This window comes from Oncorhynchus kisutch, linkage group LG5, assembly GCF_002021735.2.
Source record: "Oncorhynchus kisutch isolate 150728-3 linkage group LG5, Okis_V2, whole genome shotgun sequence".
NCBI classification, from domain to species: domain Eukaryota; kingdom Metazoa; phylum Chordata; class Actinopteri; order Salmoniformes; family Salmonidae; genus Oncorhynchus; species Oncorhynchus kisutch.
The window spans coordinates 75708749-75736419 of record NC_034178.2 but is presented as its reverse complement, the minus strand read 5'-3'; the positions used below and the strand labels follow the sequence as shown (position 1 = coordinate 75736419).

The following is a 27671-nucleotide window of genomic DNA, read 5'->3' as shown; positions in this document are numbered from 1 at the left end:
CCAGGAATGTCTGTTGGGAAGAATTGGTGGTGTTACACACACACACAGAAGCTTTGATTGGTAAAGTAAAGCCTGGGGGATGAAACATGTCTTTATCTCTATAAACTCTTCAACGATCAACATAAATCTGTCATAAAGCCTTGGCATCGCAACATAAATGTAGGCTCGTGAAACAGAGTTGAACTCAACAGCTTGTCAACTCGCTAGGCTGCAGGCGTGGCAATGTGTCTCTGCAAGAAGTTGTGATGCAATGTAGAACCACCCTGTGTGTGTGTGTGTGTGTCTGTGTGTGTGTGTGTGTGTGTGTGTGTGTGTGTGTGTGTGTGTGTGTGTGTGTGTAGAACCACCCTGTGTGTGTGTGTGTGTGTGTAGAACCACCCTGTGAATCACCAGAGATCACGCATTGATCCGTTCCACCGGAAACACCACAGAATCTAAAATAATCAAAACTGTGGTTGCCATAGAGATACATCTACACTCGGAGGACAGGAGGGGGGGGGGTTGATTGATGTGAGGTCAGGACTTGTACGATAAGGTGTGGTCCTGTGCAGTCAATGTCATTGACTGAGGACCGCTATGTAGTTGAATGTGATTGCTTTTATTAACTATGTGTATTTTGTTTTGTTATTGTGTTTTCACTGCTCTCTTGTAAAATATATTTTTAATCTCAATGTGACTCCCTGTTTCAATAAAGGTTAAATATAAAAAAATAGATTAATATTATAACTCCCTTTAAATCCATGAGGCCATTCATAATGGTTATGTCCAAAAAGTAACACTTTAAAATGATGATTGGTTTAGATATGTCAGTGGAACTAATTTGGTAATAAATCTGATAAATTAACACCTTATCAGATACAGAACCTCAAAATGTTTAAGTTCCACCCAAATTGAATCTGTGGAATTTAGTGCAGCAAGAAGAGGAAGAGAACGATGTGTTCAAAGAGGTTTTCAAGAACTGTCGTTTATCTACAAGGAGTAGCCTACACACCTGAAAGGTATGACAGTTGATTATACCTGTGAGATGACAGGTAATAAATTAGGGCAGGACCGGAAGAGGAGCCAAACAGTGAAAGTGTCGTCATCGGAAGTTGAAGTCGTTACAGGGATAAAGTGCAGTGCGCAGGCGTAAGGCCACAGAGCGGTGGAAGACTCTGGACCGCAGGACACTGAACAGTTCAAACGCAGCGGAGCCAGCGACAGGAACACAAGACTACAACTCCAAACTATCTAAGAAAGCGGGGGGGAAAAACCCGTTAACGAGATGCCGGTTACAGAGAAAGACTTGGCAGACGACGCGCCATGGAAGAAAATCCAACAAAACACTTTTACGCGCTGGTGCAACGAGCACTTAAAGTGTGTGAACAAGAGGATAGCCGACTTACAGTTGGACCTGAGCGACGGGCTGCGACTTATCGCCCTACTGGAGGTACTGAGCCAGAAGAAGATGTACCGAAAGTATCATGCTAGACCTACTTTCCGCCAGATGAAACTCGAGAACGTGTCCGTGGCGCTGGAGTTCTTGGACCGGGAGAATATCCGACTCGTTTCCATAGGTAAGATACCGTTTTAATTAATGTCACGTGGTCCCGTCTACCTGATGCCAATCGAAGTACTTTTTGTTTAGAATGATATCCTAGTCACTTCTGTATTTACTTTTTGTCTGAATTTGTATCAAATATATTTAGCTGATCCTAATAGAATGGGCTAGATACGTTTTCAGTCGTATGTACGGGATGCACATGTACACACCCTCCAACGAAATGCTCACTTGCAGGTTCCTTCTCAACAATGTAACAAGAAATAATGTGATAAAGTTAATGGCTCAGTAGAATATAATGAACAAGTACAATGGAAGGAACGATTTAAAGTCGAACATTGACGTGTTTTGGGTAGAGTGGATTAGGGGGGGTAGGTGTTTTAATTTGTGCAGTATTTAGAAAGCATAAGACTGATAGCAGCAGTTCTTGTGTGTAGCATGGTTGTGTTGAGGTGAGGAGAATCAGTCTGGTTGAAATGTTCAACAGTCGGATGTCCTGCATGGATGGGAGCACGGTCCCAGTGACTGAGGTGCCGTCTTCACTAAACGTTGGAGGGTCTTGCGACCGTGTACGGAACGTCGCCTGTAATTATGTCACTTTCAAGACAACTGGAGACTCGGAAATTACCAAGCCATGACTTCAGGTCGGAATTCCGAGATGGATGGCTGTTCAAAATATATGTCGTCGTCCCCCAGTTGGAGCTCGTTTTCCGAGTTCCCAGATGTTTTTAACGCGGCATTATGCCCAGTACATCGGGACATATCTCATTACACCATACGACTTGCCGCACTACTGAATGGACAAGTGTATTTGTAATGCAAGATGGATGAGAGCCTGTCTCTTTTCGGAGATCTAATTTATTTAGAGGATTTCAAAAATGTGACTTATCATTCAAGACATGATACATGTTTGGGTGTTTTTAACATGTTGTACAACTTTACAGCGCGTTGGCCCTGCAGCAAAGCTTTTACCCTGCTTCCCTATGTTAAAGATGCCTCTGTAGCAAGCCACCACCTAATGATCATTACCATCACAAACTTAAATGGGGGGTAACAGTAATAATTGCCTTAACACCCATTGTGTATTTAAAATTCCTATTAATCTAGTACTCACTAATACAAATGGATAAATGTTAAGTTGCTAGCTATCCCAGAAAACCACAAAAAACGCAAAGGAGAGATTCTACCTCGTTGTGGACGTTCCCATTGACATGCAGCAGAATGTAAGAGTGCTCATGGGTAATGTGAACCAGGCCTGAGACTAAAGTCCACGTTGTGTCAAGTGCGCTCAGGTGTGACTTCACCTGTAAAAGGTTTTCGTTTGAGGACCTGGGACGGGTGACTACTATAGAGCCCCACAGTGGTGTCCCATAAAACCTAGCTGTCAAAAAAGGGAATTGGTTCTAATAGTTTTCCCACCCTTCATCTTTCCAATAGGGGATTTTAGAAACAATTAAAATAAGGGCTCTGTTTCGTGTAGGTTTACCATGGTGTGATTTGATAACCATGTAAGTTTAGTCATTGAATTGTTTGTAGACCAAGTTCCCCACACCTTGACATGCATACAAAAAACTCACTTCGTGGGCTTGTTTCCATGCCCAGATTTGGGACAGTTAAAACCCTCTCGCTTCGCCTCTTCCTCTCTGTAGCCTAGTATATTAGGTCATGTCTCAGTGTGATGTTTAAGGTGCAATTCCAGTCTTATAATTGGTTACCACCTACACCTTCTACCTGTTTTTAGATTGGCAGATGTGTACAATGTTATATCAATATTGGCAAGGTTTAATGTTGGCCATCTAGTACGGTTGGTTTTTTACAAATGGTAGAGGAAGATGCAACCTGGTCTCAATGGCACACTGTGATGGCACACTGCAATGTTTCACCCTGGGGCGGCAGGGTAGCCTAGTGGTTAGAGCGTTGGACTAGTAACCGGAAGGTTGCAAGTTCAAACCCCCGAGCTGACAAGGTACAAATCTGTCCTTCTGCCCCTGAACAGGCAGTTAACCCACTGTTCCTAGGCCGTCATTGAAAATAAGAATTTGTTCTTAACTGATCTTGCCTAGTTAAATAAAGGTAAAATAAAAATAAAAATGTTTCACCCAAAAAGATATGGTAGTTTATCAATGTTTACATATGAATGGCTTTTAATATTGTCCTACATTTGGCGAGAGGTTAGAAAGTGTAGCTCAGTTTCCTCCTGAGGTGCTGACCTGTTGCACCCTCTACAGCCACTGTTTATTTCATGCTGCTGTTCGTTTAACATGTGAATATCTTGAACGATCTGGCCATAATTGCCATGTACTCTTATAACCTCCACCCGGCACAGCCCTCAGAGCCTGGTTTCTTTCTAGGGAGGATTTCCTGGCCACTGGGTTTCTATATCTGTATTGCTTGCTGTTTGGTTTCAGGATGGGTTTCTGTAGAAGCACTTTCACAACTGATGATGTATGAAGGACTTTATAAATACTTTTGTTGTCCTGGGGATCGGTTTGTGAATTTATCTTTCTGTCGGTGAGGGCCCTGTGGGGTCTGTTACTGAACAGTCTCAGAACCAGCTGGCTGAAGGTACTCTTCTCTAGGTTCATCTCTCTGTCGGTGAGGGTCTTGTGGTGTCTGTTTGTGAACAGTCTCAGAACCAGCTGGCTGAGGGTACTCTTCTCTAGGTTCCTCTCTCTGTCGGTGAGGGGACTGTTTGTGAACAGAGCCCTAGAACCAGCTGGCTGAGGGTACTCTTCTCTAGGTTCATCTCTCTGTCGGTGAGGGCCCTGTGGGGTCTGTTTGTGAACAGTCTCAGAACCAGCTGGCTGAGGGTACTCTTCTCTAGGTTCCTCTCTCTGTCGGTGAGGGGACTGTTCTCTAGGTTCATCTCTCTGTCGGTGAGGGGTCTGTTCTCTAGGTTCATCTCTGTCGGTGAGGGGTCTGTTCTCTAGGTTCATCTCTGTCGGTGAGGGGTCTGTTCTCTAGGTTCATCTCTCTGTCGGTGAGGGCCCTGTGGGATCAAGGGCCTTTGAACGGGTATGGTGTACGGTGCCAGACGCACCAGTTTGTGTCAAGAAATGCAACGGTGTGTATCAATGGCCCAGCACCCAAAAGACATCCAACCAACTTGACACAACTGTGGGAAGCATTGGAGTCCACGTGGACCAGCATCCCTGTGGAACGCGTTGGACATTTTTGTTGAGTCCACGCCCTGATGACTTGAGGCCGTTCTGAAGGCAAACAGCAGGGCGCAACTTCATAGTTTTGTACTCCGTTTATGTTGTAGCTTGAGCCCCACCCTCTTCATCTCACCCCATGACTGAGGAAACACATCTGTATTGTCCATTTTTAACTACACCTTAGTTTGTTTATGTACATAGTTTCTAATATTGTATTCCCCCCCCCCCCCCCCCCCCCCCCCCCAACACTTCTTTCAAGCCATGTTGTATAGCAGGCCCTCGTGCCAAGTTGAGTCCAACACCTCTTTGGGATCAACGAAGCATACAAGGATTTGGTTGGTTGTTTGTCAGTTAAGTTGTGATGACTACGTGGTATATTGGCAAGGAGACGTTTGCTCAGGACATTGTTTTCACTGAGAATGTTGGCGTTTGTTGTTATGCTGCAGAGGTTGCTGCTAATGCAGATTCCACGGTCATTATTGGGGTTAAAAATTGTTGAAGATGCCGGCGCTGTGGATAATGCCAAGGATTTGTGGTCGGTATATTCTTTTGTTTAGGATACCGTCCACACCACACTCCATTTTGGGTTGGCGGTTTTGTTTTTCCTGTCTTTAGCAGCTTAGTTGTAAATGATGGTGTGAGGGTTTTTACTCTTGTTTGTTTATAGAGCTGGAAAGTGTTTTTTATCGACCTGTTTTGATCGCTCTTCATGTTTGTTTAGTGTGTTCTAATTTTCCCAGAAGTGATTTGATTCTTCAATCCCCATGGTCTGTTTTCAGTCATGCTATTCCTTGTATTTTTTTCTTAGTGTGTTTTGGCCCTGTTTTAGCTTCCGTCTTAACCTCAGGTTTTTCACCATAGTGTTCTGGGTGTTTCTCGTGCCTTCGTAATGGATAAAAATCCACGTTGCTTTAACATCAGAAACATGCTTGGTCTTGTGTGTGATCGGGTGTTCTTCAGGTGTCCGATCAGTAATCCAAACCAGCATGGAGACTAGCTTGATTCCCCCACACACACAGAGCAAGGCGAAGTTGGATCACACCTGTGGCGTTTCAGCTGCCAAGGAGAAAGAACGGCATGTGTTTATTATATCAACTAGGTCCTTATCTTTTAAAGCCCTGTATGAACACAATGTATTTACCCAGCCCATTTACTAGTTTAGAACGTCAAACATAACATGCATCACCATGGAAACGCCTATTATAGTGTGTGTGTGTGACCTGAGATCACTCCTCTTTGGTCTCCAGGAAACATGTGGTTGATGGATGGAGGGATGGTAACCTGGCAACATGATGAAGACTTCAAAGCTGAAGCTCTGGTTACCTAATAGTTTGTTATTGGCTTTTGATCTGAAAACCATGAGTTAAGCAGCACAAGCTCCAACGTCATTATTAAGTGATGTAAGAGTCCCTGATATTATTTTTTAATTGTTTTTTTAAAATGAAAGGTTAAAGTAAAAATGTAGCTATTCAAACCTTGCAGCTGACGTCATAGATGACCGCGTCAAAAAAGAAACAAAGTTAGTTGTGGGTATTTTGGAACCCATCCGTCAGGCTACATAATGCGCTCTATATGCTCTGCTGTCGGCTGCCACAACAAGAAAGGGGGAAATGCTGGTATCTCGTTTTATAAACCGCCAAAAGAACCAGACCAAGTGCCGAAGTTGTTGGCAGCGATATAAAAAAATATATATTAAAAAAAATAATTTAAAAAAAAAAATATTTATTGTTTAAAATAAAATAAAAAGTGGACACAATGTGATGGCTTTGCAGTGCTCATTTTGTTTCAGGTGAATGCTAACGCAAGCTAGCTCTCTTTAGTCTTGTAGAGGATCGCTAAATGGCTAACTTACGGCTGGTTGTTCCACGGATGTGCTAGTTAACCTAATATTCCTCATTTCAGCTAGACTAGGTGTCTTGCTGTGTGCTACCAAGCGATTACTGATGCTAATAGCTAGCAAGCGATTACTGATGCGAACAGCTAGCAAGTGGTGTGTGTGTGTGCCAGACTGGAGACCACTCCGGCGCTCGCACTAAATGTAAACCTTGTTTACAACCAAGAAGTGGTGATAAATAACCACGTAACAGCTTGGGATTTACCTACAGGTTTCATTCCAGTGGTAAGCTAGGATTAGACGTTGCTAAAGCTTTGGAGGTCTCGTCTTGCTCGTACACATACACAAATAAGCCAACATTAACGTGTTACATTGTATTTACACACACACATCTGTCGTGACCAGGATGTGAGTCAGAGAAGTGGTGACTGGTCGAGTCTATCCGTAGTTCTGCAGGACCAGGATGTGAGTCAGACTATTGAATGTTGATTGATTTTTGAAGAGGAAGCCATGGCAGACCAGCTCACTACTTAACTTTAATCCTAAATGAATGTTGACCTGAGAACCGCCCCAGCCTTCTGCAGCACTAGATTCTGTCTAGGGTTCATTAGGGACAAAATGGAAGACAATTTAGTCATTTTCACTATCCATTGTGTGTTTTGAACTTTTTCCTATGGTGCTCCCAAATGAATTCAACTTACCTGCTTTATGACTCATCTCCTGTGATGCATGTTGACTTTCTCAATCTTTAAAAATCAACGCTCCTACACACACACACACACACACACACACACACACACAGAAATTGCGACATGCTTCGCACACAACAGGTGGAGATGAACAAAATGACATGCTTTCTGACGGGCCCTTCCCAACAATACAGTGAGATATTTGTATTTTATTTTACCTTTATTTAACTAGTCAAGTCAGTTAAGAACAAATTCTTATTTTCAATGACTGCCTAGGAACAGTGGGTTAACTGCCTGTTCAGGGGCAGAATGACAAATAGAAGGATAATGACAAGGAATTAATTCTTAAAGGACTTGGTACTGAGTCGATGTGCATCGGTTCGGTGTAAATTATTTAGATATCAGTGGTGGTTTTAAGATGAGGGCAATTTTTATTGCATGAGCTTGGGTTTTTTATTGCTGTGTATTAGAGGACTGTCATTCATATTCCATTTACCCAGCTCAATTCAACATCGATAGGTTTACACTAGAATTTAATACTCAGAGGCGTTGTGCCTTTACACCTGTGGATGGACCATGTTATTTCCTTAGTGATGTGGACACCAAGCAAATTAAGTTCTCTAACCCGTTCCACTGTAGCCCTGTCTGTGAATGGGGGGGGGGGTGTACTCGGCCCCCCGTTTCCTTTGTCTTGCTGATGTTGAGGGAGAGGTTTGTCATGGCACCATACTGACCCACCCCCAAAATAGTCTGTCTCGTTGTTGGTGATCAGGCCTATTACTGTCGTGTGATCAGCTAACTTGATTATGGTGTCTGGAATCGTGCGCTGCCATGCAGTCGTGTGGGAACGGAGTACAGGAGGGGACCAGACAGTGTTGAGGATCAGTGTGGCAGATGTGGTGTTACTGGGGGGTAGCCCATCAGGAAGTCCAGGATCCAGTTGCAGAGGGAGGTGTTTAGTCCCAGGGTTCTTAGCTTAGTGATGCGCTATAAGGGCACTGTGGTGTTGAACGCTGAGCTGTAGTCAATGAACAGCATTCTCACATAGGTGTTCCTTTTGTCCAGATGGGAAAGGGCAGTGTGGAGTGTGCATCATCTGTTGGGGTGCTATGTGGAGTGGGTCAAGGGTGACTGAAATTGCATTCGCTATATAAACTCTTCCTGCCCAGGAGGCTCTAATACAGTAGTCAGTACTATATAACCTCTTCCTGTCCGTAGATTGGTGAGGTTGTTGCCAGCCCTGTACTACATAAGTTTGCCCTGGCCTAGCAGAACCTCTACACCACCCCTCCCCTGGGAAAGTCCTTGGTGTGTTTTTGAAGGCTGTTGAAAGCCTCCTTACCCCTCCCACACTCCTCACACACAGACATGCACACACGTACACACATCTGTTTCTTGTGAACGGTTACAAAACGTATGTGTCTCTAGAAACGGCGAGGTCATGCTGATGGAATCCTGCTCCATGTTTTACCGTCTCTGGCCACCGCAAGGGAGGCCCCTGTGGCCACCGCAAGGGAGGCCCCTGTGGCCACCGCAAGGGAGGCCCCTGTGGCCACCGCAAGGGAGGCCCCTGTGGCCACCGCAAGGGAGGCCCCTGTGGCCACCGCAAGGGAGGAGGAGAGGTCGAGTAATACTGACATGGAGAGTTAATGATGGACTGGCCCATATGGCTCCCTGCATTTTAGACAGAGCTTGTGGGAATAAGCTTCTGTTTTGAGACTGTACTCGGTGTCTGAATGGTGACCTCGAGGCAGTGGGGAGTCACTCATTCCTCTGCACTAGGCAAGCAGAACATGGTCATTCATTTAACTCCCTTCCTCTGCCATGTCACAGTAGCAGAACCAGTGTCATTGAACTTTTACCTTCTGCTTGTGAAATCAGGAGCTAGCCCCATAGCCCCCATAGCGGTAAGACTGTAACAGGGCTTTTCCTATTTTAATGGGGTGTTTTCAGGCTATGGGTGCTCTTCAGCTTGGCTTAATTGGTGATTTGATTTGAATTTCACCCAGGAATGCACGTGAAACGCACCTCTCATCAGGGACTGATCCTTCACTAGAGACTGTTAAAAAAGAAACTCCTGGTTGCTAGTGACGAAGTCCCCAACTGAACTCTTAAGACCAGTTTTTAAGGTTGAAATATCAGAATTCAACTTGTAACAGTTGTTGCTGTAGATTGTTTTCGATTTCTTTGCGTAGCTCGGGACAATGAGCTGTATTATGCGTATCCTTTGGTGATATTGTGGCACAAGTGACCAATCGAATGCTTTGCAACCCTTAGTGAATTGGCTGTTGGTACGTAAGCACTACCTAGCATGCTTGTTAGCACCCACATGAGTGCGACGCTAGGAGAGACGCCGCTATATAGTGCATGTCGGCCTACGCAGTAGGATTAAAATGGTTCTCTCCCTAAAGCTTTGCTTCGTGTCCCCTGCCTAATGGGACAACCACAGAGCATGCTCCACTTGCCCGGCTGCCATAAATTGTCAGTCTTTCACTTTTACAATGGGGATAACCAGACAGCTCAGTTTTAGGTTATGCCTCCTGGAGTTCCTTAGTGTCCACCCCCCTAACTATCATGTTAGCGCACACCCCATAGACTGCCATTAATTGTGCTAACACTAGTTAGCATTGGCTTGCTAAACTATCTGTCTTCCTTCAAACTGGACATTATATCCACAAGTTAATGTGACTCTGGGTCAGTAGATCGAGGGCCTCATTGCCAAAATCCTGAAGTATCCCTTTAAGGGCCATGCTACAACTAGGTTCTGAAGTTGGACCTGGTTACCATCAGGAGGAAAAATGGGGGGGGCCATAACTCTGGGCCCTGTGGTACCACTACTATGCAGTCTACAGTGACGGTTTGGGTCCTGTCCTACGCCTGCCTTCCCTCAGAGGCTTTTATGCTGCTCAGAATATTGACTTTGTCTTCAAGGGCTGTATCTCTCTTCTATGACTAAATTATAAAGCTTGATTGATCAAGCAGTGGGCCTTAGTGTTTTTGTATCACTGCGGGGTTACTGTTGTGACATCTCAATGTTCAGTATAACCTGTCCATCACAACCTTCACTCACTGTCTCTGTAGTAGGGGTGGGAATGTTTTTAAAATGTTAAAATATTTAAACGAAGTTGATTCGTAACTGAAACCACTTTTTCCTCTGCGCATTAAAATCACATTGCAGCTATCACATTTTCTGTTTTTTTTTATTGCCTAACTAGGCGATGGGCTATAAAGGCCTGGGGCAAGTTAATTTAAATCAAACCAGAGGTGAACTTTAGACTGTGGTGAATTGACGAGGGATGCTAGACATGGTGAGATACAGATTACCAAGACAGTCTTTCTGCTCTTGCTAAACTCAAATGGTATTTGTCACATGTGCCGAACAACAGGTGTTGACTTTAAAGTGAAATGTTTACTTTACGAGCCCTTAACCAACAATGCAGTGTTAGAAAGTAAGACATTTGCATAATAACGAGGCGATGTACAAAGAGTGCTGGTACAGAGTAACCTTACGGTGAGATGCCAAGCCGTGGCCATATGCGTGCCCATGCCTTGTCTGTTCGGCCTCCTGAGGGGGAAGAGGTGTTGTCCTCGTCACTGTGTTGGTGTGTTTGGACCATGATAGGTCCTTAGTGATGTGCACCGAGGAACTAATGATGCCAGTGTGTGAAGTCTTCGGTCTGTAGAATATCCTTGTCTATTCATTGATCATAGGCTCTGCTTTACTGAAGTGGCGAGACAATAAGTCAAGAAATGGCCAAGATGAAGCATCCCATCGCGAGATTCAACTTCTGATCGCTGGTCCTAGTGTAATCACTCTGACTCGGTCTGGTGGTCAACCTGCCTATACTGTGCCCCTCTCGTGTCGCCCCCTCACTAGCTTGCGATGAAAGATGCAAGTGTTCGACTTGTTTCCATACTACCGAGACGTCTCATTTCCAAAAATACTGATTCTTAGGAGTTGATTCCTTAGTGGAATCTATTCTGACACTCTGAAATGGGAGTCGACATTCAAAGAGTCAGAATCAAGTCTTGTGGAGTTGGTAGAGCAAAGCAAGCAAGTCTTGTATGACAATACTATCAAGTTAAAGGATACTGGATTTTGGATACTGAAATACAAAGTTTGCTAGGTGGAATTGAGGACCAGTAATGACAGGTCAGGTGCGACGCTTCACTAGCTGAACGGGATCTCACCCTAAGACCCAAACCGTTGCTGCCATTTGTGACTTCACATTTCAGCTGTGGAAATCCTCCATTTATTGTAAAGAAGTTCTTTCCCTGGACTTATATTGTATCCTAGTTATATCTCGTGTAGGGACTTTAGTTAACTACCCAGCTAAATCTGGTACGTTTACAATAAGGTCTTCATATGCACTGTCCCAGTAAAACAAGGTTTTAATGAAGGACTGATTAGTTGTGGTTCTGTCTGTTCCTGCGGGTCGGTGGGCATACAGTCATAGTCCCCCAGAGTACAGAGACGTTTTAAAGTCTCATCATCCATCAAGAAGAATTACATGGTAGACCCTGTGCCCTTCACCTTCCCACTTCCCCCTCGCTCACCTTCTCTCCACATGGAGGTATGGCATCTCACAACGTGGTGCCACTCGGACCAGGCCACAATACCACTCTGTTACAGACGGAGAAAAGGAAACCTGAGGCCTGAGCTTGGTGGCCTCTTATCATATGATCTCATGCAGCCATTAAGTTTATTAAAGGAATTCTTCACCCCCACCTCCCTCTCTCACCCTCGGAGCATGTAGGCATATCCTAGCCTGTAACTAGGGGTTTAGTGAAAACAAGAGCTGGGAAAGCTTTTTAGACCAGCTTCCTGACTCCTCAGTCCTCTTAAAGGTGAGTTGCTGTTCTGTTATTGGAGTATGAGGTGCTGGGAGCTAGGTGGGGCTTGGTAGTTAATAAATAACTCTGTTGTGTTTGCCCCCCCCCCCCCCCCTTTGCACACCATGGGTTTACGTCATTCACTCTGTTGGCGGAGTAGCTGTAAGCCTCAACACACCCTTACTCACCGGGGTGGCGAGTTGAGCTTTGTATAAACATTATATTATACAGAAGCTGTTTGGCAAATCAAATGTTATTTGTGACATGCTTTGTAAAACAGGTGACATTGTGAAAACATGAAATACATTTAAGCACATTTATTGGAACTAAAATACCTCGTTTAATAAATCACAACTCCTGAGCAGTTTTTTCTGTGCCTGTGCACTGTAGCCCAAGACTGCTGCACAGTTCCCTGGGACTGCAGTGCAGAAATATCAGAGAAACACAAGATTTAACTTTCTAGAGCAGTGGTCACCAACCGGTCAAACGTGATCAACTGGTCCATCTTTAATGCATTCCTAGTCGCTCGCCAAACATTTCTGTAGATAAATTATGATAAAGCCTTGTAAGTGTTTTATTCTTCATGGGCTGTTGGCAGTAGGTGCACCTGATTTACACTGCCTGGTGCGCCAGGTAGGTGAACTTGCAATTTTTTTGGAACCATTTCATGCGTCTGAAGATACAAACTGCCTTCCTGGCGGGCCAGAGCAAATAAAGTGCACTGATGGGAGTCCACTCTGGTAGGCCTGCATTATGATCAAATAGCCACGTTAGTTTACTTGGCCACAGTTTTAACTTAAAGCAGGTACAGCCTCAGTGTTGACAGTAAGGAGGTTTTGACAATGTTGAAGTTTGCGCTCAGCAGACCTGACATTTTGCTCAGTGCTAAAAAGGTCAATACAACGTAAGGCTTGTTTACAGTTGGTCTATCAGATGTCTGTAGACTGTTGTCGTCCATCAAACTAGTCATTATGAACAAGTATAAACACACAATTATAGGCTGCGTCACAGCAGCCTGGTGGTCTGAATTAGCATAACGGGTGCGTTTTAACACCAATAAACCCATCTGTTTGTAAAAATATATTTAGTATACGTCAATTTAACAAACCCAGGCAACTAAAAGCAACTTCCTAAACAATGGTTTGTTTCTAGCTTGTTAGCTGACGTGCCAGTTCAAGTAATGATATCATAGCTGACAATGTCTTGAACTTTGACCGTCAACTATAGTCAGTTTACAGGCAGTCCACTGGAGTATAAGTGAATGCTGTTTTGGCCATAGACAGTTGTGGCATTCTAATTGTCTATAGTCATGTCGTTAGACAAGGTATAAACCAGCCGTATCACCTGGGGCAGTGATTACAGCTGTGAGTCTTTCTGGGCAAGTCTGAGCTTTCCACACCTGGATTGTGCAACATTCTGTCCGTTATTCTATTTGAAGTTCTTCACGCTCTGTCAAATTGGTGGTTGTTCATTGCTTGACGACCATTTTTCAGGTATTGCCATATTTTTCAAGCAGATTAAGTCCATTCTGTTACTTCCCCTCAGGAACTTTCACGGTCTTCTTAGTAAGCAACTCCAGTGTAGATTTTTACATTGTGTTTTAGGGTATTGTCCTGCTGGAAGGTGACTTCATCTCCCAGTGTCTGATGGAAAGCAGACTGAACCAGCTTGTCCTCTAGGATTTTTGCCTGTCCTTAGCTCCACTGTTTCATTTTTAATCCTAGATAAACTCCCAAGTCCTTAAGTACAAGCAGACTCATAACATGATGCAGCCACCACTGTTTGAAAATATGGAGAGTGGTACTCAGTGCTGTGTTGGCTTGGATTTGCCCCAAACACAACACTTTGAACAAGATGCATGTTTTTATGTAAAGTCGCTGTTTTTAGTGACAGGGTGTATTGATACTTTGACTGGTGTATTTAACTTCATGCTCAAAGGGATATTCAATGTCTGCTTTTATTTACCCATCTACCAATAGGTGACCTTTGTGAGCCAATGAAAAACCTCCCTGGTCTTTGTGGTTGAATCTGTTTGAAATTCACTGCTCGAATGAGGGACCTCAGAGATAATTGTACGTGTGTTGGGTACAGAGATGAGGTAGTCATTCAAAAAGCATGCTCAACATTATTGTACACAGAGTCTGTGCAACTCGTATTTATTTAGGTATGATAGAGGTTGAATACTTAACGACTCTAGACATTTTTTTTTTTTTTTTTTCTAAACACATTCCACTTTGGTCCCAGTGATGACAGTCTAAATGACAATTTTAATCAGTTCTAAAATCAGGCTGCAACAACAATGTGGAAAGTCGAGGTGTAATTACTTTCTGAAGGCAGTGTGTGTTGGGTTGGTGTGTGTGTGTGTGTGGAGTCCGCTGTGAGGCATTGATGGAGATGGCGCAGAAATTGAGTAATGGTTCTTATCAGGAACCTGTCGGAACCAGTTTGACAATAGGGTGTGGACTTGTACTGGAGTGGCAGCAATATACTCTCACTTTCTCTTACTCTTTAGAGTTCACTTTCACTCATTCTCTCTCTGGTGTAGGCTGAGAAAGTGATTGAGATGCTGTTCCTTTGTTTGTGAATCATTAACTCAAACACCAGTAACTTCAGGAGGTGTAAAAATGATCCTGCAGTTGTCTCCACAGCTAGATGACTGCACCTAAAAATGGCTGTTACCTCCTTTTTAATGCTTTACTTTAGGGGATAAAGCCTGAGATTGCAAAAGTGTGTGTGTGTGTGGTGAGCGTTGGGTAACCAGGTAAATGACGGAGGCTCTGCCTGTGCATGCCTCGGTTTGACGAGCTGTGAATTATAGTTGATGTTAGGGAATACAGGCAGCTGCCAGAACACTTTCTGTGGATGTCTCATTCCCAGATGGCGCGGTATTACCAGATGGCGCGGTATTCCCTTCCCTAACTGCACTACTTTTTAACCAGAGCGCTTATGGGCCTTTATCAAAAGTCATCCACTAAATAAGGAACATAGTGCCATTTGGGACTGAACATGCAGGGCATTTAGAAAGTATTCAGACCCTTTGACTTGTAGAATTCATTTTAAATCGTTTCTTTATTTTTAGCTACACCCTGTTTGGGGGTAGAAGCTGTACAGCAGTCTGGTGGCTTGGAGTAGAAGCTGTACAGCAGTCTGGTGGCTTGGGGTAGAAGCTGTACAGCAGTCTGGTGGCTTGGGGTAGAAGCTGTACAGCAGTTTATTTATTAATTAGCAAACATTTCTATACCTGTTTTCACTTATAGGTTATGGGGGGGGTTTAATTTAAATCCATTTTAGAAAGAGGATGTAACGGGAAAAAGATGAAGAAAAATAGTCAAGGGGTCTGAATACTTTCTGAATGCACTTCATATTGAGGGTGTTTCTGACCTGTGGGTTTGAACAGTCGTACTACTCATCTTCTGTATTTTCACTCTCTGCCACTTAACACAACATGGGGAAACACTAGATTATTATCAGTGAGTCGCTATGGGAACAGATCAGAATAACACAAACTGTCCTCGGAACTGTCTTAACAGGCTCTGCCTGAACTAGTTTCGGGTGTTGACATGGCAACCTGAGTCAGCAGTCTGGTGATTGGTTGGTTTGACCTTGAAGTCGAGACCTGGCGTTGTTCCATATGGCTGAATGCCCCGCCCCTTTCCGACCAGCAACATGGACGTCACCCAACAACCAATCACCAGTTTGTGATAGAAGTTGGCGTTATAATGGTGGTTTAGAGCCACTCACTTGTAAACTCGGCAAAAAAAGCAACGTTTATTTTCAACAAACTGAACATGTGTAAATATTTGTATGAACATAACAAGATTCAACAACTGAGACATAAACAGAATAAGTTCCACAGACATGTGACTAGCAGAAATGGAATAATGTATCCCTGAACAAAGGGGGTCCAAATCAAAAGTAAGTCAGTATCTGGTGTGGCCACCAGCTGCATTAAGTACTGCAGTGCTTCTCCTCATGGACTGCACCAGATTTGCCAGGTCTTGCTACCCCACTCTTCCACCAAGGCACCTGCAAGTTTCCAGACATTTCTGGGGGGGAACGGCCCTAGCCCTCACCCTCCGGTCCAACAGGTCCCAGACGTGCTCAATGGGATTGCGATTCTGGCTCTTCGCTGGCCATGACAGAACACTGATGCTCCGGTTTCGTCCCCATGCCGTTTCCTGTCTTATAGAACGGCATGGGGACTGTCAGTGGTGCTGTGACAAGACATCAGACAGAAGAGCGATGGATGGAGACTGTCTCAAAGGAGTTTTACCTTGTCCCCTGTGCAGCATGAATATCACAGGACGAAGAGGACTTCAAACCCGGCCGCCGCTGGGCCAATTGTGTTCCGCCCTATGGGACTCCCAATCACGGCCAGTTGTGATACAGCCTGGAATCGATCCATTGTCTATAGTGATGCCTCTAGCACTGAGATGCAGTGCCTCAGACTGCTGCGCCACTCGGGAGGGCTCTTCCTCTCCCCATAACCCTTCAGACAGGCCATGGTCTACGTTATGCAGCAATAACCCCTTCAGTCATATTTCATCTTGATGTCTGTTGCATCAATGAAGTCTCTTTCTTGTGCATCCAGCCAGTGTGGTTTTAATATTTCTGCAACATTGTTAAATCAACTTTTCAGATTTTGCAACGTTCTTCTGCTCTCCAGCCTTGTACATCAGATCCCAGTGTTTGTGACCATGAGAAACACAGTACTGCAGTATTATCTCAGTCCTGTTAATCTCTGGGTGTATTCCAAACAGCACACCTATTGTCTATGGGGCCTGGTTATAGGGTGCCATTTTACTACAAAGACCTTGGTCTGGGATTACACTGCCTCAAACAGGTCTGTTCTGGTCAGGGAGCGGGTCTGGGGACTGGAAGTCTCTGCCTCCACTGTCAGCAAAATGCCAAGATGGCCATGTTTTTATAAAGGTAAGTCATTGTACCAGTAAAGAACTGAAATAATAGCCCCTCCCCTTGGCCCTCGGTTAAAGTGACAAGTAGAAATGCTTGGCTGTGAGATCGGCACGGCTCCAGCTTCAACCATAATGACCAGCTTAAAGTTCAGTCTCGAGAACCAGTTACTTCCTGGGGGCTTTATTTGGAAACAACGTAAGATTAGGAAGTTAACTCTTCCTCAGGTGGCATAACGGTTATTTTGATGTTGACCAGACAAACGGCTCGTCTGTCTAAACTGGCGAACAGACGTTTCATCTCATCAGAAACTTGATGGAACCTCGAACGCCCTTTTTTCCTGACCTGGTTGTCTCGATGTTCAGACTAGAGACATTCTATCCAATGGATTTACCATCAGACATGACTCAACAATGAGCATCTCAGTCGGACTGAAATTATTATTTTTTCCCAACAGCCAACTAAAGTGTTGGCCTGATGTCATTGGTCTCTATTGTTAATGATAGATTCATCTTTCAGCTTTGGTAATACCCACTTATAGACTAGCACTTAGCTGTGGAGATCAGGGTGTGGCCAGACACCCAGCACAAACACTGCTGTGTTTAACCAGCACTTTTATTTGAAGTGGCAACAAGGAGAACCTGATCGTTTACTGAGATGTGTGTTGAAGTTCTGTGTGGTAAAATGGATGCAGGCCTTTAGAATGTGTCAGGCGTTTTTTTATTTTATTTTTATTTTTAGGTCTGTTCAGTTAATGAAGAAATCACGATTTCAAGTTCAACAAATAAATAACATTAAATGCACTCTGCATTGTGTGACTGCTGTAACAATACTAAATAAAACAAGATGTAGAAGTCCCTGGATGGTAGTGGCTGTATCACTTATTGTATTAAAGTAATGTCAATAAGTTGTGTTCATTAAATGTTTTATTTAAAGACTTAGTTCTAGTCTAATTTTATATAGAGCTGTTTCCTGTGTCTGACTGCCTCAAGTAATGCAAAGTGTTTTGCTGTGATGACACACTGTGGTATTTCACCCAGTAGATATGGGAGTTTATCAACATTGGGTTTGTTCATTCTTTGTGGGTCTGGTTAATCTGAGGGAAATATGTATCCATTTGGCAGGAGGTTAGGAAGTGCAGCTCGGTTTCCACCTCAGTCTGTGTGCACGTAGGCAGACCTGGCTTGATAGAGAAGACCGGCTAAGGCGACCGTTCTCAATTGCAAGGCTCAGTCTGTACATAGTCATTTTGGGTCTGTGGTCAGGTATTCTGCCACTACTCTCTGTTTTGGGCCAAATAGCATTCGAGTTTGCTCTTAAAATAATATTTTTTTTTCCAGTGTCAATTATCCTTGTTTTCTCATGTTTGGGTCTAATTGTGCTGTTGTCCTGGGGCTCTGTGGGGTGGGTTTGTTTGTGAAAAGAGCCCTAGGACCAGCTTGCTTAAGGGGGCTCGTCTCCAGGTTTATCTGTCTGTAGGTGATGGCTTTGTTTTGGGAATCGTTTCCTTTTAGGTGGTTAGATTTTAACAGCTTTGTTTCTGGATTTTGATATTTAGTGAGTATCGGCCTAATTCTGCTCTGCATGCATTATTTGGTGTTCTATGTTGTAAACGGAGGATATTTTTGCAGAATTCTGCATGCAGTCTCTCAATTTGGTGTTTGTCCCATTTTGTGAAGTCTTTGTTGGTGAGCAGACCGCCATAAAGGGCAATGGGTTCTATGACTGACATAATTATTTTTAGCCAGATCCTAATTATGTCACATTGTCTGTTCCGATTGATGGCATAGAATGCACTTGTGTTTTCTTAGCTGGTTCACAGCATTGTGGAAGTTACCTGTGGCGGTGATGTTTAGGGCAAGGTATATAGTCTTTTTTTAAATTTATTTTTTGTGTGCTCTAGGGCAACGGTGTCGATTGTTTGTGGTCCTGGTCGACTAAACCTTTTTTTGGAACACCATTATTTTTGTCTTACTGAGATTTACTGTCAGGGCCCAGGTCTGACAGAATCTATGCAGAATATCTAGGTGTTGTTTTAGGCCCTCCTTGGTTGGGGACAGAAGCACCAGATCAGCACACAGTAGACATTTGACTCGGGATTCTAGTAGGGTGAGGCCTGGTGCTGCAGACTGCTCTAGTGCCGGCGCCAATTCGTTGATATATGTTTAAGAGGGTGGGGCTTAAGCTGCATCCCTGTCTCACCCCAAGGCCCTGTGGGAAGAATTGTGTCTTTTGCAAATTTCAAACGCACACTTGTTTGTGAACATGGTTTTTATAATGTTGTATGTTTCACCCCCAACACCACTTTCCAACAGTTTGTATAGCAGACCCTCATGCCAAATTGTCAAAGTTTTTTGGAAATCAACAAAGCATGAGAAGACTTCGCCTCTGTTTTGGTTTGTTTGTCAATTAGGGTGTACAGGGTGAGTATGTGGTCTGTCATGTTGTACTGTAATTTTGTAAAAATACAATTTGACATTTGCTCAGCACATTGTTTTCACTGAGAATCCACTAGTCTGTTAATGATAATGAAGAGCATTTACCCTAGGTTGCTGTTGACGCATAAATTTGTCTCCACTTTGGGGTGATCAATCATTGATTCCAAATATTGTGGAAGCTAAGGATGATAAAGAGTAAGTATAGCCCGTTGGAATTTGGTCTGTATTTGATCATTTCATTGAGGATACCATCAACACCACAGGCCTTTCTGGGTTGGAGGGTTTGTATTTTGTACCTCATTCAATGTCATTTGAGAATCCAGTGGGTTCTGGTAGTCTTTTAATAGTTGATTCTAAGATTTGTATATGGTTTTGTGTTCGAGCCCAACAGATTCTAGTGGTGTCTGTCTGTGACATCACCCCCCCGGTGCATCTCCCCTTTCAAACTGGTTTCCTTCCCCCTCATTGCCTCCTTTCTCCTCTTGACCGCCCCTCCCTCCCATGGCCACCCTATTGCTTCTTTCAAACATATTTTCTTCCTTTGCTTTGTGATTGAGATTTATGCTTAAAGCCTGGTGAACCCGTATGGGGGGTGCGGTGCTGCTGCTGTGTGACTGTGTATAATTCCAGGCCAGAAACCAACCGACTGGTTTGTCATTTTTAACTTCTTGGCTTCAGTTTCTTAATGCAATACAGCCAAATGTACCGATGACACTGCAGACATTTCTCTCCCTTTTACTGTAGTTCAGCTAACAATGATTCATGTAGGATAGGATTCCTTTAAGTCCTCGTACTTCCACACTAGATGGTTTCTAGAGCAGAGGACAGACACCATGTGTATATATGGTGTTTCTATAGTAACATGACTCTTGACTTCAGGGCACTCTGACCGTTTTCACACTGGATGTGTAACCAGGCCAGCTCAGGAGTGTGAAATGCCCTTTTGTTGGCTTCGTCCCAATGTCCTGTCCTTGGCTGTGCTGTCTGTCAGGAGCCTAAAGCCCTGTCTAGACCTGACCGTTCATGTAGCTTATATATTCTGATCATAAGAGTTCTCATGGCATTAGGAACACGTCTGTGTCCGGATTCCATTTTCATGCGCTATATTCAAATTCCAGTGTGCCTTCTACAAATGGAGGAATAAGTCAAATATGATAACACAACTGATTGCTTTAGCTAGCGAGCCAGCTAACCTCCTGTAGCTAGCGAGCCAGCTAACCTCCTGTAGCTAGCGAGCCAGCTAACCTCCTGTCGCTAGCGAGCCAGCTAACCTCCTGTCGCTAGCGAGCCAGCTAACCTCCTGTCGCTAGCGAGCCAGCTAACCTCCTGTCGCTAGCGAGCCAGCTAACCTCCTGTCGCTAGCGAGCCAGCTAACCTCCTGTCGCTAGCTAACAACGTTAAAGGGAGTGCAAACAGGTTGGCATAACTCGAGACAAACAAGAAATTGCTTACAAATGTTAGCTAGCTGGCTAGCATTTGATGTCAAACAATTTTCTTGACACGTATTTCCTCCAATGTCATAATGTTACGGTCCAGATCCCATTGGTCCCAAAACAACAGTTTTATCTGGGGATTTGTGGGAGGAGTACTGATGTCGCCCACTGCTTTTGGGAAGCCTGATTTGCATTCCTGACCACCACCTTGAAGTGGTCAGACAGATCGGAACACAATCAGACCACAAAGTAACTTTGTGCGCCGAGACCCGTATTTTCAATGCGATCTTTGTATCCTGATAGCAGAAGTGGCATGTAAAGTGTAGACACGACCTTGGTGTCTGAAGGGATCTTTATCTTGATGGTGATTGTAACTGGGTCATTACAGTATTGGGACACATTCATTGTGGACTCTCGCTAGGTGCTACACCAGGTATAATATTCCCTAAATTCTTCACTACTTTTTAACGATAGCCCATAGGTGTCTGGTAAAGTAGTGCATTATGTAGGGAATAGGGTGCCATTTGGAACATACAACTCTCTTGTTCCTCTGTCTGCTCATACAAAGCTGAGGCCAAAATGGAGTACTGTTTTGTAGTTGAATTTTTCAGAATGGTCTTTGTGGTTTTGGGCACACTAGGATTCTAAATAAGTTTGTAGCAAATGGTCTGTGGGGTCATGATGGAGGCTTTGACAAATGATTCAAGCATTGACTCAACACTCTGGCGAGGCCTTAACAGATACAGAATTACCCACTTCCCCAATTAACTCTACGATAGGATGTCCCCCACCAAGACGAGCCTGTCCATTTTATTCAGAACTTTAATTAAAGTGCAGTATTGTGTATTAATATTAAAGTGCCTTATGGTTAAGGGGAGGGGGATGTTTTTAACATTAGGTACTAACAATATTATCATGAGGGAGCCAGCAGAGGCGAGGAGGGTTGGTGTGTTGAGTTAGAGCTGTTCTGTTGCATTGTCTAGTTTTAACACCCGTGGGTGTTTATAGATGTGCTGGCCTTGTCCCGTGGGTGTTTTATAGATGTGCTGGCCTTCTCCCGTGGGTGTTTTATAGATGTGCTGGCCTTCTCCCGTGGGTGTTTTATAGATGTGCTGGCCTTCTCCCGTGGGTGTTTTACAGGGGATGCGCTGGCCTTCTCCCGTGGGTGTTTTACAGGGGATGCGCTGGCCTTCTTCCGTGGGTGTTTTATAGGAGATGCGCTCCTTCTCCCGTGGGTGTTTTATAGGAGATGCGCTGGCCTTCTCCCGTGGGTGTTTTATAGGAGATGCGCTGGCCTTCTTCCGTGGGTGTTTTATAGGAGATGCGCTGGCCTTCTCCCGTGGGTGTTTTATAGGAGATGCGCTGGCCTTCTCCCGTGGGATTTCAGAATGAAGCTTCAAAACCACATTTAATTAATGATCCTCAATGGCTGTCAATCAGAACACTGCAGTTCTGTCTCGTGTTCTCTTTCCTTCCCTTCATACTCTGTGAGATCTAATGATGGTGGTTTAGGTGACAGAAGTTGCTGGGAGCTGTAGTCGTGTGACTGGACTGTTAATGGGTTTATGGGGGCGGGGCTCATTGTTCTCTTACATCCTCATTGGCTCCCCTGAGGTGGTGATCTCATCCGAGAGGAATTCCCTCCACTATGTACTACACCACACAGAGCTCCAGCTTGGCAGTCCCCGTACTGTCCCGTGAAATCATACATGACTTACTCCATTAGCTGCTCGTCTGTCTCCCGCTCTGCAGAATGGCATTAGTAGAAACCGACTGCTCTCAGGGCAGGCCTGGTTAGAGCTATACTGAACCTAAATATCAACGCTGCATGTGACAATTAAAACAAATTCTACTGAGTTAAATGTAAGGAAATTAATCCATTGAAATAAATTGGGGGCCCTAATCTATGGATTTCACATGACTGGGAAGGGTGCAGCCATCCTAGGCCCACCCACTAGGGAGCCAGGCCCAGCCAATCAGAATTAGTTTATCCCCAAAAATGGCTTTATTACAGACTAATCCCCCCCCCCCCCAACTTATATCTGTGGCAGTTGGGACACAACTGCACATTTGATTGTCCCAAAGTGCACCTGTGAAATGATCATGCAGGTTTAATCAGTCTAGATATGCCACACCTGTCAGGTGGATGAAATCTTGTTAAGGAAGAAATGCTTACTCACAGATATACATTTGTGCATAACATTTTTAAAAAGCTTTTTTAAAATTGTAATGGATCATTTCTGTGATCATTTATTTCAGTACATGAAACATGGTACACTTTACATGTTAGATTCACTAGCTCCTGATGTAGGGTCAACAAGTGTCCTGGGAAAGGGTGTGACACACACACGGACGGACAAAGGCCTCTGGTTCTCACACAAACCTGTTTGTAATCTGCTACCCCACAGAGGACCATGGTCTCTACCATGTACTCACACCGCCCTGTCTTCTCCGACATGTACATTTACCACTCAACTTGTATTTATATATCTGTTATTTTACCAGGTTTAGCTGACTGAGAACATGTTCTCATTTGCAGTAACGACCTGGGGAACAGTTACAGGGGAGAGGAGAGGGATGAATGAGCCAATTGTTAACTAGGGATTATTAGGTGACGTGATTTGAGGGCCAAATTAGGAATTTAGCCAGGAACGTATAGACACCAGAGATTCTTCAAGTACCAACAGCTTTTCTGTTTGGAGTGTCTAGCTCTGTCTTCGTGAATACCAGAGCAGGAAAGATGGTGCCGACAGACTTCTTACGTGCTCCAACCTGACTTAGCTATTTTGACTTTTTTTTCCTGTTATATATATTTTTGTATTTAAAGCTCACACCGCTATCACTTACCTTCAAGTACTTTTTGAACTATGAATCAACAGCTACTAATCTCAACCTATTTCGGCTCCTACTTCAACTCAGCTATTCCCTAGTTTACACTGGTCCCTAATTCATTATTTTGGGCTACCCAAGTGACAATGCTATAGAAGGGCTGGGTTTGGATAACTGAATATCTTCACAATCTGTCTCGGACTAGACATGTGGTCCCATTGAGAAACTCCTGGTAGATACAAGACATTATCTGTAATCACGCCTGTCTATGTAACAGTATAGACTTTACGTCCGTCCCCTCGCGCCGATCTGGGCGCAAACCAGGGGCCCTCTGCACACATCAACAGTCACCCTCGAAGCATCGTTAACCATCGCTCCACAAAAGCCGTGACCCTTGCAGAGCAAGGGGAACCACTACAAGGTCTTAGAGCAAGTGATGTCATCCGATTTGAAATGCTACCAGCGTGCACCACCGCTAACTAGCTAGCCATTTCACATCGGCTACATCTACATCCCACCACTCGGCGAGCTGTACAGGGCCATAAACAATGCACCACCGCTAACTAGCTAGCCATTTCACATCGGCTACATCTACATCCCACCACTCGGTGAGCTGTACAGGGCCATAAACAATGTTCGCCCAGAGGCAGCTTTTATAGTGGTCGGAGACTTTAGTGGGGAGACAAATCCTTTTTCGCACCACGTCTCGTGCACCACGAGGCGCTAATACTGGACAACTTTTAATCTCCCCATAGAAATGCATGCAAGGCCCTCCCTCTCCTCCTTTCAGCAAATCAGACCATGACTCAATCCTCCTGCTTCCCGTCTACAGTACCAGTGACGGGCTCAGTATTGATGGTGACGGGCTCAGTATTGATGGTGACGGACAAAGCGGATGCTAAGCTACAGGACTGCTTCGCTAGCACAGACTAATGTTTCTGGGTGGGGATGCTGGTTCTGCTAGTACTTCACTACAGGACTGCCTGCTTGTTGCGTCTTGGTCACATGGCTCAAATCCTGTGTTTTACTCGGCTTAATATCAGATAATATGATTTAGTTGGAGCTGTAAGATGGAAGCTGATTGTATTAACTACCATACTGAAGGAATAGATTGAGACGTTACAGAAGTCCAGCTTAGTCTAAGCTATTCTCATTTATCGTCTCATGTAGTCAGTGGTTGTATTTGTTAACTGTTGGCACAGCGTTAGGTTGCATCCTGTTGACCGACTGCAGGTGGGGCCAGCAACACAACTCACCATGACATCATCAGACGGGAACCAGATTGTCCCGCTGTGGTGTGAACCAGTCAGCGTTTTAATGTAATTTTTGGGATACACAAATCGGAGTCAGACGTTCCTATGTTGGTACATTTTTACTGTTGAAGAGTTAGGCTTTCTACAATGCTAAATAGACATGCACTGTAAAATAGTGTTTCTCCAGTGTTTTCATAGACTTATGAAAGACTATTTTTACCATAACGTTTAGGTTTTCTAACTAACCCTTGTTACTGTTAACGGGTTAGGCTTTCTACAACATTTCACTCACATCGTCAGTATACTCTGACGCGCCAGACAGTGTCTGGATGAGACTTCAGTATTCCCCACTTTATTTCCTGACTAATTTTGTGCCAAATGAATGAACCTTGTCATGTAACATCAGTTAATGTCCTCTGTTATGTAGGGTAATACATTAATGTCTGCAGGTTATTGTGGCACGATCTTAGTCGCACATTTCCTGTCCTTGGAATGTTTCCTGAACTGAAGAAACACTAAGACAGTCATTGTTACAGCTCCCTCCCCTCCCGCATTGCCCTCTCACTCCCTCCCTTCTCCCCCTTCTGTAGTATGGATGTTGTCTAGGAGTGTTTGTTTGGTCTCCATAGCAACTGGGGGAGGAAAAAAAAAAAATAAGCAGCTTCCAAAACCCCCTTCAATCGTTTATCTGGTTTGGAATTATGTGTTTGGAATTTGGAACGTAAAGTGGTGTTTGGAATTTGGAATGTAAGGGTTGTGCATGAGACATCTAAAGTGTTGGCATCAACTCATTCATGACTTTTCCTGTTGGTGTTAGGACAGGTGTTAGATGGGGCTGTTTTTTAACTGACCTGTTCTTACAGTGAAACAAACCTTTTCTTAAAGATTAAATTGATGAAACAAGACTGTTACATATATTAAGACTAAAGTGTTAAGTCCAATTTATTTACAGTTCATTTGAATAGACAGGCACTCATGTTGATGTAAATATCGCTTGTGAACAGCCGCCCGCTGTAAGGCAAACGGGTTCCTTCCTGTGGTTTGATTTCCTTTCCAATCAGCGGAGTAAGGAGACTCTAGATTTAAAGGTCTATATCGTTGTTTGGACGTGGGCCTGTAGCATTCACCTCCCTAAAGTGGATTTCCAGATGTGATGTCGGCTCCCAGGACACACTATCTAAACTGATGGGATGACTTGGATGTTTTCCACTGAAGAGCAGTGTTCAAAGACCATTTGATGTAACGTACCATACTGCGTCTTGTGTTTCTATACGGGTGGAGGCTGTTTTCCAGTCATTTCTACTACAGTTCATATTATAGCTTCACTCCCTGGACATTTAATTCCCACATTATCTAGTGGTGCACCAAGTGTTCTCTTTTTTTTTCCCTTGATTGGTGCCCGACTGCCACTCAAGTCCAAACTAGTCGGTTCTGTTCTTCCCTGGCCTTATCCCATACACCTGGCTGGCTCACTGGCTGGGGTGAGAAAAGGACAGGATTTAGTTGAACCAGAATGAAACGATGGTGATTTGTCCTAGCAAGTTGTGTTCTGCTGAATTCAAAGACCTTGTTCCCTTTCCCCCACCCCCTGGTTCTGGAAGCTATTTAAAGGGATAGTGTGAGATTTTGGCAATTTTAAGCCCTTTGCTTTCACTTGCAGTTAGAAGTAAGTTGACGGTTGTTTATGTAAACCATTGCTAACTAGCTTTGGTACAATGACTGGAAGTGGCGCTAACGCTAGTTAGCCACTTCCTTAACTTCACGCAGATGCATAAGTATCCATGTGTTCATCGGACAGGGTGCGTAGAATCTGACACTCCCTTTAATTTTACGGCTGGGCCTTGAAGGACTGCCCCTTTAAGCTAATGAGCAAAATTCTAACTAATTGATATTTTGTTGTCTCAAAATAATCTGGCTGTTTTTATGAAAGTATTTATCGGACTTGCCTAGTTAAGTGTAAATAAGGTTGTTGCCATGACGGCCTACCCCGGGAAAACCCTCCCCTAGCCTGGACAACGCTGGTCCCATTATGCACTGCCCTATGGGACTCCCAACTATTCAGAATGACATGCCCTCATAAAACTGGTTTTAACCTCTGTTTGATATTAATGTCTGTTTATCGACTTATTTAGGACGGCAGCGGGGCATGAGTTCAGTGGCAGAGTAATACGGTTTATTTCAGTCCCAATGACCCCCTAGCAGCTCAAATGTCTAGAGACATGGTCTTTAGTGTTGCTAAATGTACTAATGTAAAGGATGAAATAGAGGAAGATATCGTCCCCTCTGTCGGTGGACGTAGATGTGGTGCTTTTCAGTTACACCAAACGGAGCTGGCAGGGGTGTGACGTGCCCTAACCCTCTTAGTCCCCCTACATCCTCTGGGGAAGCCATGTCTACCAGGCCCCTAACCTTCTGGTCCCTCTACATCCTCTGGGGAAGCCATGTCTACCAGGCCCCTAACCCTCTTCCCTTCCCCCTCTCTGGGCTGGCTGGGGACCAGGAACCAGGGTTTTGTGTTAATGGTTCAATGTGATTCTAGGACATACACATAGCAGTTCAGAGGGCTGGAGTCATGGTTGTTTGGAGGAGAATTTCTCCCTTCTGCCTGTCATGTCAGCTCCCTTATCCTCTCTGGCATGCTCTGTCTGGCGTGCTCTACTCTCCTCCAGCAGTGCCTCAGACAGCGAGGCTCTGACTTAGTCCTGCCCTCTCTAAAGAGATGTTTGGCCTGCAGGGTCTTTCCAGTGAAG

At 44.3% G+C, this 27671-nt stretch overlaps 1 protein-coding gene across 2 annotated transcripts in view; it reads left to right on the top strand.

Annotated features, from left to right (window-relative positions):
• Positions 1 to 1079: 1079 nt before the first annotated feature.
• Positions 1080 to 27671, top strand: part of flnba (filamin B a) — an 89294-nt gene continuing 62702 nt past the window's right edge. For both annotated transcript variants that reach the window (XM_020484036.2, XM_020484035.2), the window contains exon 1: positions 1080 to 1556. In XM_020484036.2, coding sequence (XP_020339625.1) covers positions 1265 to 1556 — 292 coding nt within the window. In that variant the 5' untranslated portion in view covers positions 1080 to 1264. The remainder of the gene's footprint in view (positions 1557 to 27671) is intronic.